Consider the following 14,669-nt stretch of genomic DNA (forward strand, 5'->3'; position numbering starts at 1 on the left):
TGTATTTGCACTCCCTTTTGTCCATTTAATTTAATTTAATTTCAAACCTTTATTTATCCAGCTGTATCCCATTGAGATCATTGATTTCTTTTTCAAGGGAGACCTGCTCAAGTAGGTTCCACATGAAACATAAAAACATAAACAGAACAACAAAAAGGACATCATACAGCATCATTACAGGGATTACAATTTAGATAACTATCCACATGAACAGGTACCAACAGCTTCCGATTGAGTAGCATCCAACCGAGCTTTAAAAGCATTTAGTGGCACCAGATTGCTCAGTTTCCATTTCAATTGCAGACTATTCCAGGACAGTGGAGCTGCGCATCTAAATGCTATCTTCCCTAAGACAGTCCTAGCAGTTGACACATTTAATAAAACCACAGCATGCGATCTCAGGCAGTAGCCACTTACAATTCGCCGTGAGATCAGGGAGCAGATGTAGGATGGAAGTTTCCCTAACATGGCTTTATATATAAAAATGTACCAGTGACTGAGCCTCCGTAGTTAGCGAAGGCAAACCAGCCCTTGCATACAGGGTACAGTGATGGGTTAATGCTTTACAGTTTGTCACAAATCTCAGTGCACTGTGATACGCAGCATCTAACTTGACCAGGCAATTGGCCATTATTCTTACTGAAAATGTTAGATTACACATTAACATCTGACTGAAGATTGGCCCCATTTATTTGTGACGTTGCAAACTCTGCGGTACAAGGCACAAGTGATGTGAAGCTCATGAAGTGAGGCAAATAGAAATAGGGTAAAATGCTAACTCACTTCCGGGTTTTAGGACTCGTCACCATATATATCTATGCTCGTCACTGCACCACTCAAGTGAACAGATGGGCCACCGCAGCGCTGGGCCTCAGGGAGACGTAGAGGACGGCAAACAATGGATAATGACGGAGACCATTCAACAAGTAATTATTCCAAGTAAATGATTTTAGTTTGACGGTGTGTTTAGCAGTTTAAAACTATAGTCTTATAAGATAAAATTGACCTTTATTAATCCCCGTGGGGAAATTCAGTTGTACAAAGCAGCAACAGGGTGAGCGTGAAAAAACAGGACAGCAAAGATTCACACAGATTAATAAAATCAAAAATAAGATCAAGAAATTTTTTTAAATAATAATGATAATAATAATAAAAGACTATGAAATAGGAGATGAGTAAAAATAAGAGTAAAATAACTGTCAGCATATATTCATATTTGGTCATCTAAGTTATAAAGTACGGAATGAGTTAAAGTGAAAAGTGAAAATGGACATCTGTACATATATATCGACATATCTATCTACCTATTTGGTCTACTACTAATATATTAACATGGGTTGTGGAAACAGTGTATATTTATGTCCAGTGGTTTATGTAGTGACGTTAGCAACGTGCTAACTAGCGAGCTAAACTTTGCCTTTAAAGCCATGGTTAATGTTAGCTTCAGAGCTAGTTCAGCTAGCTGGAAGCACCTGTGAGTGCATTAACACACAGTTCAGTTGTTTTTAGGTTTAAACATGAAGGATCTTTATTTAGTTTTCTGTGAGAATATGAGACTGGCTGGAGATTCAAGTTGCCAACAGTTTATAAAGGTGGTAAAATAATCCACAGCAGTAAAAGGTTTAAATATATGTGAATAAAGGCTGAAAAATGCCTGTAAGAGATGTGAGTACTTCTACTTTTACTAAAGTACAAGATCCGAGTACTTCTACTTTTACTAAAGTACAAGATCCGAGTACTTCTACTTTTACTAAAGTACAAGATCTGAGTACTTCTACTTTTACTCAAGTACAAGATCAGAGTACTTCTACTTTTACTAAAGTACTTCTCCCAGCTGTGAAAATCAGTGTTGGTATCATTTGTGTATTCTGATCTTATAATGAAACCATGAATGTGGCTGAATTGAGTTTTTCTTTATGTCCCCTCCTCTCTGTGTTCTTAGGAGCGAGTCGAGCAGAGTGCCTTCTCACGAAGGTCAAGGTTTCTCTGGCGGTGGCGATAATAAAGACCAAGCCTCCAGGTGTGAGCGGCAGAGAGTTCGCCGAGGCGTTGGCCTGCAGGCTGAGACGTCAGGATGAAAACTGGAAGGAGAAATCTGAGGAACTGCAGCAGGAAGTGCTGAGGCTGCGACAGGAAGTACTGATCAACAGACTGACAGGAAACACCTCAGCAAGTAATCTCAAAGCATTCATGCAGTCAGCTTTCAGTTTGTGTGTACAGACAGAGAGATCAATACCGTTTCCCACAATCCTGAATACAAATATATATAAAAATATGTATATATACACAATCAACAGACACATTTATACATATGCACAAAGTATAACATCAGGTATATCAGTAGAATTACCAAAACAGTATATATTCTGTATATTTTATAATGTTGAGATACTCCTGAATATAGGTCTTTTTACTGAGAATATATATATTGTTTTTTACATTTTTTAAAGGTTATCTTTATTTATTTTCTATTTTACTTAAAGATCTCCTATTATGCAATTTCTAGGCATATATTATGGCTCTCGGATATATACAAAACATGTCTATGAAGCCTTTTGCTCAAAATACCAAACAGATCATGCATTTTAGAAATCCCTCATATCTATTTCAGCCCTGTTACTAAAGTGCTGATTCTGGGTCAGTAGCTTTAAATTTGAACCCGATATGAAGTCATATCGCACGAAATCTGGATCAGCTCCGATGGTCCCCCGTTTTTTAGAGATGTGGGTACAGAGGAAAAGAGAGGGTTTTATTTTCGGACACTTTGTGAGTCTCCTGACACACCGGAGACACACCGGGGGACACACCGGGGACACACCGGGGACACACCGGAGACACACCGGGGACACACCGAGGACACACCGGGGACACACCGGGGACACACCGGGGGACACACCGGGGACACACCGGGGACACACCGGGGGACACACCGGGGACACACCGAGGACACACCGGGGACACACCGGGGACACACCGGGGACACACCGGGGGACACACCGGGGACACACCGGGGACACACCGGGGGACACACCGGGGACACACCGGGGACACACCGGGGACACACCGGGGACACACCGGGGGACACACCGGAGACACACCGGGGGACACACCGGAGACACACCGGGGGACACACCGGGGACACACCGGGGACACACCGGGGACACACCGGGGACACACCGGGGGACACACCGGGGACACACCGGGGACACACCGGGGACACACCGAGGACACACCGGGGACACACCCGGGACACACCGGGGACACACGGGGGACACACCGGGGACACACCGGGGACACACCGAGGACACACCGGGGACACACCGGGGACACACCGGGGACACATAGTGATATTTATAACAAGCGCTTTGAGCACCAGGAAAAGCGCTATATAAATGTAATATTGTATTATTATTATTATTATGTATAAAAGACTTCAACAAGGTAGGAGACCTTTAAAATAATTACTTGCCTATTTTAGTACAAAATACCCTTTTATCACAATAAAAACAAATGTGCAACACACAAAAAAGAACATTTCAGAGACTGCCCACAGCCACCAGTTCATCAGAAGCTAATACACATTCACAGATTCAGGGCTGAGTACAGGGTTCCCGCGGGGTCTTAAAAAGTCTTAAAAAGTCTTAAATTTGATAATCTGAATTTAAGGCCTTAAAAAGGTCTTAAATATGACCAAAAAAATAAGAAAGGTCTTAAATATGATTTAGAAGGTCTTAAAAATGATCGGATTTGAAAGGTACTTCTGTGTTGCGATAGCGTCTAAATGTGTTTTGGGGGAAATGTCCGGGCTGCAAAGTAACCAGTATGGTAATAGCCTTTCAGTTCCCCCCAACAATTTGTATTGAAATAAATCAACATGGAACCAGTAATCACTAACTTTGTTTCCGCCGGCCCCCTTATTGGAGAACACCCAGCTAGTAACCTAGCAACCAAGCTTCAGCTAGCTGCAGTCAGAAACTCATGTATCTTCGAATAAATATGGGGAAGTGTAAGTTCAACCGTTATTGGTTGGAAAACATCGAATTTAGTGCTTGGTTGAAACCAGTGGAGGGGAACGTGTTTAAAGCCCGCTGCACCTTTTGCAAAATAAATTAGCGTTTGTTTGGCTAATGTAGCGTTAGCTAGTGCAGCGTTAGCTAGTGCAGCAGCTCCCGCAACAACACAGTGGGACCTCCGGGCAACGTTTGGGTCTACGTCAACCCTAAAAGCGGAGGTGCTGTAGACGCTAAATACCGTAGTACCAATCATACAACAGCAACGATGAAAGATTGTAGCCAAGGCAGCAGAGCTCTGAATATAGCTCTTGTCACTCTCTCTCTCTCTCTCACTCACACACACACACACACACACACACACACACACACACACACACACTAGGGCTGCTCGATTATGGCAATCATCATAATCACGATTATTTTGGTCAATAATTGATATCACGATTATTAAATACAATTATTCATTGACTTTGAAAACATCCATTTATTGAACTTTAAAACAAATAATAATTTGGACAGTATCTTTTTAACTGTTGATTACCCTGAATGTATAATTCAACGGAAAAAATAAATTAAATAAATGATACATTTAAATAAATAATATCAAAAATAATAAATACCAATAAACGAGATCAACAAATATTTTGGAGCGCACTTCCACAAGCTACTAAACATATACAAATATGATAAATAAAAATAAATTAGACTAAAATTAATTAGATCAAATATGTTGTAGTGCACTGTCACAACCTAGCAAAGCAAAATAATCGATTATGTTGTTTCGTAATTGCGATTAAAATATGATTAATTGCACAGCACACACACACACACACACACACACACACACAAGCACACAGAGACACATACACACTTTTTGTCTAACACGCTAACACAGTTCTGTACTGTTATGCTGTTATGTTCAGTCATTGTTCTTATGTTGAACATGAATACATTTATGGGACGTATTTCTTCTTTCATAGCAATTTTCCTTCATACAGTACTTTCTTGCCGTGAAATAGGTCTTAAATTCTATTCAAAGTGGTCTTAAAAAGGTCTTAAAAAGTCTTAAATTTGAGTTGGCGAAACCTGCAGGAACCCTGTGAGTATCTTTCCCAAGGGCCAGCGTTTGGATCACTGACCTTCAGATGAACCTTCTGTACCTGAAATGTTCAGCAAAAGTGACACGACACTATTTTACTTAATTGTGTTTCTGTGTCTTGCAGTTCCTGTCTACGCACTGGATCACACGTACTGCTCAGACCCTGATGAAGGATCTGAGACCCCTGAACTCCTGCTGCCGGACCCCCAACATGCCACCCTCCTCTCCTCCCACCTTGCCACCCGTTTCCCCCACCCTTCCTCCCTCCTCCTCCACCTTCCACCCCCTCCCTACATGCCTCCTTCAGGCCCTCATGGAGAAACCGACCTCCCTCAGGTTCATTTCCTGCAGGCTCTTCTTTCCCTGCAGCGTCTGAACGATCCTCTGTGTTTCGGCGCCGATGGCGGGGTGTTACTGGTGGACTCTGTGTGCCGCCTACTGGTTTCGGTGGTGAGATTGTGCAGGGACGCCCCCCCGCTGGGACCCGGGGAGTCCGTCCTGCAGGCGTGCCACGTCTCTGCCAGATCCATGGAGATGTTCTGCTCCCACAGGCTGCCGGACGAGGAGTTCAGGAGCCGAGTGGAGGCGGCGCTGAGAGATCTGACGGAGATGCTTCTGCACAAGAAGGGACTCCACAGGGTGAGTTCAAAGGTTAAAGGATGTATTCATATATGCACAGAAGCTACAGTAGATATGGGAGAATATATCAGATCAGATGTTGAAATGTATGCTGGGTTTTCCACACGCCACAAATCATCAGTCGCCAACAAATGCAAAATTCTTCTGACCTGAGCTCCTCCATCAATGCAACATATATAATAAAATACAAATAAAAAAGTAGTGCAAGAAGTCTATATAAATGTAAATAGAATATGATATGTACAAGAACAGAATATGACATTAAATAACGTACATTAAGACAAAATTAAATACGGTTTATTGCTGTGATAACTATTTATATAAATAAGTAGATGTTTATCGCGGCTCTTAATATACACACAAGCTACAGTAGATATGGGAGAATATATCAGATCAGATATTTAAATGTATGCTGGGTTTTCCACAACTCATCAGTCCCCAATAAATGCACCGTTTCAAGATATAAGATAAGATAAGAAGTACTTTATTGATCCCAATTTGGGAAATCTTTGATGGAGGAGGCGCTGAGCGAACTGACGGAGATGCTTCTGCACAAGAAGGGACTCCACAGGGTGAGTTCAAAGGCTAAATGTCATATGTGCACAGAAGCTACAGTAGATATGGGAGAATATATCGGATCAGATATTGAAATGTATGCTGTGTTTTCCTCACGCCGCAAATCATCAGTCCCTGTGGGGGAAACTTCTGAAGCAATGGAGACTCAGAGAGACACGAGGAGAGCAGGGACTTTGATGGCAAACACTGAGGGTTTATTCACAAGACGTGCTCTCTACCCCAGACCCCTGTATTTAGCTGGTTCTGAGACAAGAATCAACATTGTGCATAAAGCAGATCAACACCTCTAACAGGCAGGAAGGCAAGGCACGTTTATTTATATAGCACCTTTCAACACAAGGCAATTCAAAGTGCTTTACAAAAATGAAATACATTAAGAAAATGGAATTTAAATCAAGTAGATAGTACGATAAACATTCAAAGAAAAAATACACGAATACCCAGAGTTAACCCTGAAGTTACCTCGCCAACCGCACATCCTGCTTCGTAGTACAGGCCACTGGTCTTTGTTTAAATTAGCATGCTAACACTCAGAGCTAACCTGTACTGGAGAGAGTGTGTGTAAAGAAGCAGGAAATCAAAAGGAACTCGCCTTGTGGTAAACCTGAGAGAGAGAAAGAGTTTGAGCTCCTGTTTCAGAAATGATGCTTGATGTGGTTTGGAACATGATATGGAGTTTTATCACGCCTAAAAATAGAATAATAGGAGACCTTTAATAAACCCAGCGCTTGTATCTAACATTTCGGAAAGATATACATATATGTTCTTCATATTAAAGTTACCCTGTGGTGTTTTTAGACCACTTTTTGCGCTACAGGGCATTTTTTACAATGAAGAAGTATTTTAGTTTGGGACAAAAACAGAAGAAATTAGCTCGATTTTCAGTTTCATTTTCGTCAGCAGTCTAGTATAGAAGTCTTACTTTGGTACTGCTGTATCCCTCTCTTTCTGTGCGGTGACAAAAAGTGAAGAAATTGAGTTTTCCTGCAAAAATGATGTGACGTTTGTCTTTGAAACTAATGCTAGTGGTGAGACGGGTGTCAAAGGATGATTATAAAACGGACAAGTCAAATCAAGCAATCTGATTGGTTCTTAGCCGTGATATAATGCGCGTATATCACGGGTAGAATTGTAGTTACTTTTCACAAGTCAGTATCCCTCCGCGTCTGAGAAAAAGCTACAACTGTTACATTACGTCAGTTACGAATCTAACTAACTAACAAAGCTTAAGATGGAAACATGTAAGGTTAACTTCGACCTCCGGGGGGGTCTCACTATGGAGGAGTGGATTGAGGAGTGCCTACCTCCAGAAAGCACCTAAACGACGACATGCAGAGCTACGTGAAGAGCAGGTAGACCAACTGGAAAAGTACCACCATTCAAAAGCTTTCTGATGCGGGTCTTGAAACAAAGCAGAGACATGATGACCGTTAGTGGCCACAGGTGAGAAAGCTCTCTCCAGAGCTACTGGAAGCCCAATCTCTGGGACCGGAGAAAGTGGAGCAATATTCTCGCCACGCCAAGCAACAGCCTAGAACAACCTCAGCCTATACAAGTAACCACGTAAGCCATGCTACTGATGCTGGACAGTTTTTCAGTGGCTGCACAATAAACGGCAACATACACATTAATGTAAATAAATAGCCAAATATTCGATCAACGCTCTCTGTCTAATATGTTCGCTGTTTTTAACTTTTATCCATGTATTTTTTCTTTTAATGTTTATTTTATTATCTTTTCTTTTTAATGACTGATTTTAAATGCCATTTTCTTAATGTCTTCCATTTTTGTAAAGCACTTTGAATTGCCTTGTGTTGAAAGGTGCTATATAAATAAACTTGCCTTGCCTTGCTAGCTGTTAGTGTTGTTGCATAGCAACCACCTCGCACTATGTTTCGTGCAGAAGGCAACAGAGGGACTATTTTATTTTGAACATCATTATTTACTCCTAAAAACTATTTAAATTAGAGTGTGTATTTTTCTTTCATATTGCCACACTTGGTAAGCGTTTAACCAAGCTTCGCGTCGGGCCGAACCCCCCCCCCTTTTAGCTGTGATCTAATGACCATATACCACGGCCTGTCGTGAGCTATTGCTTAAATATTTAATGAGAGCTCAGATTACCAAAGCACCAGAAAACACCATTCTCAATAATGTGGAGTAATTCAAAGAGCAGGAGGCCATCAGTCTGACTGAGTGTGATTATAATGCATGGCCAGCTCTTGGTGGATTTTCCATTTCAAAGACAACATGTAAGAGTCATAGATTCAGAAGTGATGAATAAAACATTGGATTGTTGAAGCTAGAAGACACATTTTCTCATAACTCTGATTTTGCTTCAGGGGTTCTGCGACTAGCTGAAATATTTGGTAGTTTTTATGGTTTAGGGAAACCTTTTCATTGGACCAGAATACAAAAGAACATTTTTTTTTTGTTCCCACTGAAGTAGAAAATTGGCGGCAGGAAACGGGCGCTAAAGCATGCAAAGCAGATCATAATTATACATCTAAAAACTGGGCACCGTAAAATACCACAATTGCTTTTAGGGAAAGATAAAACGGAGGAAATGAAATATTGTAGAGCAGGTTAGTGTTGAGAGGATTCTGATATATTGTGGTTTATTATCCTTACACTGATTCTGGTAGCTACTATTACCATTACAGAAGTAGTTACATTTTAGAAGGGGCGTCTATATATCATCTGATAATTGTTTTAAAGTAAATCAACTTCCTGTTATACACTGGAGTAACTTTAAAAAGCCCTATTCTGCTTTTTGGGTTTTTTTCCCCTTTTTCTGTAGTGTGTTTTATAAGTTTCTTTATGCATGCAAATGGTCTGTAAAGGTTAAAGTTCCGGAATGTGGTGACATCACTACGGAAAACTAGCACTTCTATTGGCTAGCAGCTCCAGCACATTGTACGTGATAGGCTAAGGGGGCGGGACATCTCTAAAAGAGGTTGACCAATCACAACAGGAGGACTCTTTAAAAGTAGAGACACTACATACTGATATACACCTGAACATCAGCAGGAGAGGACTCTTTAAAGTAGAGACACTACATACTGATATACACCTGGACATCAGCAGGAGAGGACTCTTTAAAGTAGAGACACTACATACTGATATACACCTGAACATCAGCAGGAGAGGACTCTTTAAAGTAGAGACACTACATACTGATATACACCTGAACATCAGCAGGAGAGGACTCTTTAAGGTAGAGACACTACATACTGATATACACCTGAACATCACCAGGAGAGGACTCTTTAAAGTAGAGACACTACATACTGATATACACCTGAACATCAGCATGAGGACTCTTTAAAGTAGAGACACTACATACTGATATACACCTGAACATCAGCAGGAGAGGACTCTTTAAAGTAGAGACACTACATACTGATATACACCTGAACATCAGCAGGAGAGGACTCTTTAAAGTAGAGACACTACATACTGATATACACCTGAACATCAGCAGGAGAGGACTCTTTAAAGTAGAGACACTACATACTGATATACACCTGAACATCAGCAGGAGAGGACTCTTTAAAGTAGAGACACTACATACTGATATACACCTGAACATCAGCAGGAGAGGACTCTTTAAAGTAGAGACACTACATACTGATATACACCTGAACATCAGCAGGAGAGGACTCTTTAAAGTAGAGACACTACATACTGATATACACCTGAACATCAGCAGGAGAGGACTCTTTAAAGTAGAGACACTACATACTGATATACACCTGAACATCAGCAGGAGAGGACTCTTTAAAGTAGAGACACTACATACTGATATACACCTGAACATCAGCAGGAGAGGACTCAATCAGTACCTCACCCCCTGTTGTGTGTCTTATTGTTGTTGTTTATATATTGTATTAGGGCTGCACAATATTGAAAAAAACTGACATTGCGATATTTTTTTCCCCTGCGATATATTGCGTTTTTTTTTTTACTATATTTAACCGGATGAAGGATTTTAGTCATGGACGTCTGGATCTTAACTGGTTGACTCATCATACCAAGTGGACCTATCATGCTATATTTGAATGATATATTGTAGGACCATACCTATATAAGGTATATTTATACATTTTATTTTTCAAAATACCAAACAGATTTTAGCCATGCCTCATTTCGCTCTATTTTGCTTTCCTCCACCCTGTCTTTGCATGCGCTGCAGCTGACCACGCCCCCCTGCAAAGGAGGGGGCCGAGTTACGAGCGTCGTGTTACCATGCTGTTACCATGCTGTTACCATGCTGTTACCATGCCACGGCAACCTCTCATTCCCCTGATAGGTCAGCTCCTCCGTCCTGACATCAGAGAAATGTTCAAATCTGGATCAGTTTTTATCAGATCCGTTGCAGCCCCTTTTTTAGAGATTTGGGTATGGAGGAAAATAGAGAGGGTTGTGTTTTCTGACACTTGGTGAGTTCCCTGGAACACCGGGGACACATATTCATGTAGAAAAGACGTACACAAGTGCATTTTGCATGATAGGTCCCCTTTAAGTCATGATCTAACATGTCATGATAATGCATGTTGCTTACCCTCAAATAAGGGGGTTCATCAGTGAATGAAGAAGAGAAGAACCTTTTTGTATCCAAAATAGTTCCAGATGGCAGATGTTGCTTTTCTTTTTGGAAGTAAATCTTCATTCTCGCCGGTATTGTCCTCCTGTGCCTCGCTCATTTTTTACCGGTGTTTTGATGGTCTGCAAACTAGCGGGGCGGGGCCTGCTGTGATCTGATCAAGACTGATTGTGATTGGTGGTTTGCTGTGCATGCAGAGCCTGCATGTCACTCACTCAAGTACCCCTGACATGAGAGCCGCGCAAGTTTTCCTTTTGTAGCAAGCAGCAAAATAATTGTAACATGTCGTGTTTGAGTTAATTTACCTGCTTAAAGGTGGGGTAGGTAAGTTTGAGAAACCGGCTCAAGATACACTTTTTGTTATATTCCATGGAATGCTCTTAACATCCTGATAGCAATGAATATCTGAAGTGCTTTGACAAAAAATCCATAAATAAATATCATCTGTGGAAGCCGTAGTACTGTAAAAAGCACGACCAATCATCTGAGCCGGCTCGGCTAAAATAACTGGATGGCCTACCTGCCTGTCAGCCTTCCATCTGTGCACAAACTTATCTCGTGCCCTCATTGGTCATGTGCGCGTTCGTGTGTGTTGGAGGAGGGGCTCTGTAAGGAAGTGGCAGATTTTCTCCGGTTGTGTATTTTCAAATTCTAGCGATCTCGAGCTGGTTTCTCAAACGTACCTACCCCACCTTTAATATCGCACGTCCTAAAAAAAAAAATTTTTTTTTTTTTTTTTTGTTATATAAAATCACACGTCCCTGTGATGTGAATATCGCGCATGCGCATATCACGGTTATCGCCATGACACGATATATCGTTCAGCCCTATATTGTATGCATATTGTGTTCTATTTACAGGGCTGTGAAAATGAATTTCCACCTGGGGGACAATACATCTAATCAAACAACTTACAACTACATAAAAAAAACATGGACTTTTATCGGTTAATGTTCTGTAACTACGTTGATTACATATATATTTTTTTTCAATATCCTTTTCCTTTTTTATATATTGAATGATTTTTCTTTGAGTAGGTTTATACATGACATGTTTAAGCAATAGCTCACGACAGGCCGTGGTATATGCTCATTATATCACAGCTAAGGGGCGTGGTTCGGCCCGACGCGAAGCGGAGGGTCGACAACCCCCTTAGCTGTGATATAATGGCCATATATCACGGCCTGAAGTGAGCTATTGCTTTTATAAAACGGTTACCAAGTGTGGCAATATGAAAGAAAAATACACACTCTAATTTAAATAGTTTTTATTATTAAATAATGATGTTCAAAATAAAATAGTCCCTCTGTTGCCTTCTGCACGAAACATAGTGCGAGGTGGTTGCTATGCAACAACACTAACAACAGCTAGCGAACATATTAGACAGAGAGCGTTGATCCATTATTTGGCTATTTATCTACATTAATGTGTATGTTGCCGTTTATTGTGCAGCCACTGAAAAACTGTCCAGCATCAGTAGCATGGCTTACGTGGTTACTTGTATAGGCTGAGGTTGTTCTAGGCTGTTGCTTGGCGTGGCGAGAATATTGCTCCACTTTCTCCGGTCCCCGAGATTCGGCTTCCAGTAGCTCTGGAGAGAGCTTTCTCACCTGTGGCCACTAACGGTCATCATTTCTCTGCTTTGTTTCAAGACCCGCATCAGAAAGCTTTTGAATGGTGGTACCTTTCCAGTTGGTCTACCTGCTCTTCACGTAGCTCTGCATGTCGTCGTTTAGGTGCTTTCTGGAGATAGGCACTCCTCAATCCACTCCTCCATAGTAAGACCACCCCGGAGGTCGAAGTTAATCTTAAATGTGTCCATGTTATGCTTTGTAAATTTGTTTCGTAACGGAAGAAATGTAAATATATTTATAAACGGACAAGTCAAATCAAGCAATCTGATTGGTCGATAGCGTTTTTGCGGACCTTTTTGATTACAGATTTGAAAACATCGTTGCTTGCTTTAAAAGTAGCACAATTCATGATCTCAAACCTTGGAAAGTATCTAGATATCCCTGCCCTAATGCCAAAGGAACTGCACACTGAATATGTTTTGCCGTTTGATGTCTATGTCTGGACCGCTGCGTAAAAAGGAGGGTTTCTGCTAGGGCTGTGCAATTAATCGTATTTTAATCGCAATTACGATTTTGGCCTGCCACAATTACGAAAACAACATAATCGAAAAAAACAATTATTTAGCTTTGCTAGGTTGCAACATATTTGATTTAATACATTTTTGTCTAATTTATTTGTATTTATCACCTTTATATATGTTTAGTAGCTTGTGGAAGTGCGCTCCAAAATATTTGTTGATCTTGTTTATTGGTATTTATTATTTTGACATTATTTATTTAAATGTATCATTTATTTTTGTATTGGTTTTTCAGTTGAATTATACGTTCAGGGTAATCAACAGTTAAAAAGATACTGTCAAATTATTATTTGTATTTGTTTTAAAGTTCAATAAATGGATGTTTTCAAAGTCAATGAATAATCGTATTTAATAATCGTGATATCAATTATTGACCCAAATAATCGTGATTATGATTTTTGCCATAATCGCACAGCCCTAGTTTCTGCCCCGTTACTTCTCCGCTGCTTTCTTTGTTCCAGTTTGAAAAGCAAACTGCAGGCAGTTTGCTTTTCGGGCCAACTGTATACTGTTATCTCAGACGCGGAGGGGATACTGACTTGTTGTGAAAAGTAACTTACAATTCTACCCGTGGTATACGCTCAGTATACCACAGCTAAGAACCAATCAGATTGCTTGATTTTGGCTTGTCCGTTTTATAATACTTGTAAGTCGCTTTTATCCAAAGCGACATTACAAACTCAATACTGTGGACAACCCCCACAGGAGCGCTTTGGGGTGAAGTGTCTCAGGGACACAACGACATGCTGACTGCAGTGGGGTTTGAACCTGATCCAACACCAACGCACTATACACTGCGCCACACGCCTCTAGTATAGATACACAGTAGGGTTTGTTGTATGAGGCTGACTTTCTGGAAACGCTGTATTTTATTCAGCCTTTCTCGTATAAAGATAAACGTTTGAAAAGAGGAAGAATCGTCCTTGTTCTCTTGGGACTTCCTCGTGAAGCGACGTTTTCCAACGACATTGAGGTTTCCGTTAATGAACTCTTTTATATTTCCGTCGCTCTGCCAGTCAAACTGATTGTTCCAGACGATGGAAGGAGGTCAGAGATGAAGGGTAGGAGTCATTGTAATGATAAAAGACAAGATTGAAGAGTGTCTGGCAAGCAGAGGGAAACGTACTGTAAGACAGGATATTCTGACACCAGAGCGATCCGTCAAACACGTCATTGGTGATAGTCAATGGGCGACTGTGTCTCTCAAACAGTAGGTTGTTAAAAATATATAGATGTATAATCATCCTCCTCCAAACACTAACCTGCGCTACAATATTTAATTTCCTCTGTTTTATCTTTTCCCTAAAAAAATAAACATCGATTTTTAAAATGCATTTTCTTTACATTATTAAAATTAGGGATGCTCCGATCGGGGGTTTTTGGGGCCGATCACCAGAATCAGTATCGGCCGGATACCGATCGAGTTGGGCGGGGCCTATGGGATCTCTCCATTTAAAGTGATGTTATTAAAATCAGTTAATGCTCATTCACTGGAGCTTTCCACAAAAAACCAACATCATGATTACATTCAGATGAAGTTCATTATTAAGTTTACATTAACTTGGAGAAGAACACGGGAGAAAT

The 14,669-nt window shown here is 40.8% G+C and overlaps 1 protein-coding gene across 3 annotated transcripts in view; it reads left to right on the forward strand.

Annotated features, from left to right (window-relative positions):
• Positions 1 to 857: 857 nt before the first annotated feature.
• Positions 858 to 14,669, forward strand: part of mei4 (meiosis-specific, MEI4 homolog (S. cerevisiae)) — a 71,130-nt gene continuing 57,318 nt past the window's right edge. For all 3 annotated transcript variants that reach the window (XM_034123845.1, XM_034123846.1, XM_034123847.1), the window contains exons 1-3: positions 858 to 926; positions 1,943 to 2,173; positions 5,237 to 5,751. In XM_034123845.1, coding sequence (XP_033979736.1) covers positions 899 to 926; positions 1,943 to 2,173; positions 5,237 to 5,751 — 774 coding nt within the window. In that variant the 5' untranslated portion in view covers positions 858 to 898. The remainder of the gene's footprint in view (positions 927 to 1,942; positions 2,174 to 5,236; positions 5,752 to 14,669) is intronic.

This window comes from Trematomus bernacchii, unplaced genomic scaffold, assembly GCF_902827165.1.
Source record: "Trematomus bernacchii unplaced genomic scaffold, fTreBer1.1, whole genome shotgun sequence".
Classification (NCBI taxonomy): domain Eukaryota; kingdom Metazoa; phylum Chordata; class Actinopteri; order Perciformes; family Nototheniidae; genus Trematomus; species Trematomus bernacchii.